General features: G+C 32.3%; 1 protein-coding gene across 2 annotated transcripts in view; it reads right to left on the bottom strand.

Annotated features, from left to right (window-relative positions):
- Positions 1–4,079, bottom strand: part of LOC106874533 (PCI domain-containing protein 2) — a 43,953-nt gene that overhangs the window by 27,473 nt on the left and 12,401 nt on the right. Inside the window, exons 1-3 of one of the 2 annotated variants that reach the window (XM_014922300.2) lie at positions 2,419–2,491; positions 2,000–2,041; positions 647–768 (exon numbers count right to left, since the gene is read on the bottom strand). In XM_014922300.2, coding sequence (XP_014777786.1) covers positions 647–768; positions 2,000–2,041; positions 2,419–2,454 — 200 coding nt within the window. In that variant the 5' untranslated portion in view covers positions 2,455–2,491. Of the gene's footprint in view, positions 1–646; positions 769–1,999; positions 2,042–2,418; positions 2,492–4,079 lie in introns of those variants that run through there. The other variant, XM_052974626.1, reaches the window with a different exon arrangement.

The raw sequence follows: 4,079 nt of genomic DNA, 5'->3' as shown, positions 1-4,079 counted from the left end.
ATATATATATATATATATATATATATATATATATATATATATAGTTGCAAGTGTGACTTGGTGGTTAAGAATCTTGCTCATCAACTATGATGGTCTTGAGTCCAATCCAATGTGACTGGATTTTGGAAGACAGAAAGAAGCCTATCATATGTGTGTGTATGTGTGTATACACTTGTCTAACATCATATAGTGACTGTAAACAAGCATCATCATCATCATACAAGTGATGTTTGTTTCCAAACTTCAGTGAAAGGTATGTCTAGCCAAGAGAAATATTACTTTACTTAGAAAAAGATGAGGGTTGGTGATAGGAAGGGCATTTGGCTGCAGAAAATCTGCTTTAATAGATTTTCTCTGATCCATGGAAGTATGGAAAAGTGGATATTAAAACAATGACGATACACACACACGTGTGTACGTGTGTGTGTATTATATGCACACCAGTATGTTCATTTATCAGTATATTGAGTGGCGTCCCTTTTTATTAAAAACTAAAAAATTAACTTGGTCAGGCAACAGATGAAGATTGATAAATAAGAACTGGAGTGGATATGATCGATCAACTTATAAACTTATAAGCAAGTGGTGCCCCAGCATGGCCACGGTCCAATGACTGAAACCAATAAAAGAATAAAAGAGTACCTACTTGAGATGAGCTGCAACTAATTCATCATATGGAGGGTCAAAATAATTTTGACAGTCGGATTCTGGTTTCTCCAACTGCAAACGTCTGTTTGCAACATGAGCATGTTTGAAAGAAAACAACGTCTGAAAGTAAAACATGGTTTACAAGATAAGTAAAGAAGAAAGTACTATCAATATCATAGAAGTTGTGATTGACATGGTCATAAATTATTTAAGTCATAGTCCTTTACCCTTCAGTAAGGTACATAACTCTGCTTGGCCCAGTTTGCCAAATCGACAAAAATCTAGTTTCATTAGTAACATTCTAGTTGAGTGGTTAATAGTAAAAAGGGTATCCAAGTGTTGATACCTAAGTGAGAAAGGTATGTAGCAGGGTGAGTACTACATACTTCTAGCAATTGCCAAAACAATGAAATAAAGCCCATTTCACATGTGCAAAAGTGGAGTTAAAATTATGATTCTGTGAAGAGAAAAAAAAGTTGATTTTTAATGACAGCAGTATCTTTAGGAGTACTGTAAATTAGTTAAGGGCTATTTCGCAAATCAGCTACTCAGTAATTAAAATGTTCTTTTATGACAACCAGCATCATTATCATCAGTTTACACCTGCATCGCCATGCACGTCTTAGTTGGACAAACTTGTCTTCTATATATTTCAATTATTACCACACGAAGCACCAACACATTGAGTAGGCTTTGCTGACATATTTTCCGTTCCTAGCAAGTGTTTTGCATGATATATTTACAACTGGACATCTTTCTTATCACCAATCACTGTGAACGTGCAATAATAGTCTGTTTATCATGATACAAACACAAGTATACTAACAGTCGTTTAAGCTTCAATGAATAAAATAGAGTGAAATGATTAGTTTATCGTGAATAACAGTATTAAAATGTTCTAATCAGACCTTCCTCATGTTAGGTTGCTCTCGACTTCCATGGGCAAAAAATAATACGTTGAAAAATTATGAACCAAATAAGAATATCTCACAGATTATGGATTTATTTTACGTTTATTGTGAAGTTGTTACATTGTTGTTAATGTTATTTACAATATATTTAACCTTTGCAAGAGAATTACGTCCCAAACTCCTATCATCATTTTAAAGTCAATGTTTCCATGGGTTAGATTAAATTTGCTGAAGCAGACTCTCTGTGGCCAAAAGCTGTTCCTGTCACTAACCCTCACCTATTTACTAGCAATATTTCCCAATGGCCATAAGTGTGTTTCACAGAAAACTGGTTTAAACCAAGCAGTTTAGTAATATCTGGACAGTATTGCAATGTACGATAGTAACACTAAATCTTAAAATAAAATATGATATTGTTAGAAGTTAATTTTTATACTTACAGCAGCTGCTAATCCATTTCCATTTCGGAATGCATTTTGGACCTGCAAACCAATTACAATAAATTATAAAATGTCTAAATAACATTTTTAAAAATCAAATAATTCTGATTTTCATATTTTCTCAGATATTTCTAATGTTGTGAAGTGAAAACTACATTTGTTAATGCACAATTAACAGATTGGATGCAAACTAAAAACACTGCAGCAATTCTATATAATTATAAATAAGTTTTATTTTATAGTAAAATATAAACATTACACGGGAGTTGATTCAAGCTGAATGCGTTTATAATCATAAAAACAAAACTATTTCAAATATTCATCATACTAAATAATCTAATGATTTTGCTTATAATTTTCTACTAAAATAGATGACATTAAAAAATAATTTTATTAGTAAAAAAAGACTAATTTCTTACTTTGGTCAGATATTGATTAAGCGAAAGGTGCGCCATTTTTGATTTAGATGATGTTAAACTACAGATGATATGACCAGCTGGTCGGAGCCGAACAGCAAAACAGTTTCGTAATATTGATTCACTTTCTTTTCTAATTTACTTTCTTAATCAGGTAACAAATTACAGAAATATATGATAAGCTTTTAGATCATTTATTGTTTGGTTCAAATATTTGTTTCAAATTATCAAACTTTTTTCTACTAAAAGTTAGTACAGTAAGATAATGAATTGGTAACAACACATTAATAAATCGGGATCATGGACAATAAAAAAAATTCAAGTATTCTTTCCTGTCACTTCTAAACAAATTAAAATGGAAAATATTTTTACATTTTTAAATTGACAGAAAATTAGAAAATATCCAGAGGAGCTTCATCTTCATGTCTGCTACATGGCAAGCATTTGAAGGTCCACTAGTTTGATAAGCACTAACGAGATTTGATCATAGTTTGGAAAACAAATATGTTGAGCACTCACAAAATTCTCTTTCTATACTCTAAAGCAATGGTTCCCAACCTTTTCACTACCAAGGACCCCTTTTATTTGAATGAGTTTTCCCACAGACCCCAGGATATTGAAAGGTCAGTCAGCTTAACATGTTCACATACCCCCGGTACGACCTTTGCGGTCTACAGGTTGGAAACCACTACTCTAAAGCATCTAAAGAAAAAAATCTATTTGAAGAATAAATTGGAGTAGAGAATTAACTCCAAATACTGTCGAATCCAAGAATCAGCATTCTATTTTCCTTGTTTTAATGTTCCAAATCATATGAACTCTAACCACAATTAATTTGCAAATATTAATTCAATATTATCTTTCGAAGGTTATCTCTGATAGATAGTATGTTATAATAATTATTTTTCGGTGATGTACTCGTTTGGCGAGACTTGCCTGAGACCGTATGTTTAAAACTGACAATTACATTGTGGAAGAGCATTTTGGTCATTAAAGAAATAAACAGAACTGTCACTTTCTTTTTTGTTTATCAAAGGGTATTGGCTACTAGTGAAGTGTCAAATAGTTTTGCCGCTCTTCTTCAATCTTGTAACTTACACAAAGGCAGTGATCCCTTCACAAATGTGCGACGAAACTTTCTGACACTTCATAGTAAACAGTATTGTCGGAAAATTAATGAGAGTGAAAGGAGAGTTTTAGATGGCTAAGATTATTCTTCTGCAAAAAAACTTGTAATAATTACGGAGATGTACTTGCATAGCAATTGACCTGATCTGAGATCGTGTGCTGAAACAAAATCAATTGCAGCGTGGAAGGTGTTTATAAGCCATTTAAAAACACACACACAAAAAAAAAACGTTAGATTCACTTCAACATTTAAATTTAATTTGTCAAAATATCTTCTTCGCTTTGAGACCGCAACCTGTTCACTAACAAAATTTCGTGCTGCATCAATAATAATTATATTACCTAAAATCTAGCTAACTAAACGGGGTGGTGTTTGCGTGGAATGGACAGTATACTCCAATATTAATAAGACTCGTTATGTGCTGTGATTAAGTCTCTCCTTGCTAGTCTCTTGACCGCATCTAGAAATCACTTATATGAGAAAGAAATAGCGTGAAATTGCTTAACCAAAGATTAATCTTTATATATATATATAT

Source organism: Octopus bimaculoides, chromosome 19, assembly GCF_001194135.2.
Source record: "Octopus bimaculoides isolate UCB-OBI-ISO-001 chromosome 19, ASM119413v2, whole genome shotgun sequence".
In the NCBI taxonomy this organism is placed as follows: Eukaryota; Metazoa; Mollusca; class Cephalopoda; order Octopoda; family Octopodidae; genus Octopus; species Octopus bimaculoides.
Note: the sequence above shows the minus strand (reverse complement) of the source record. Positions and strands in the feature narration are given on the sequence as shown.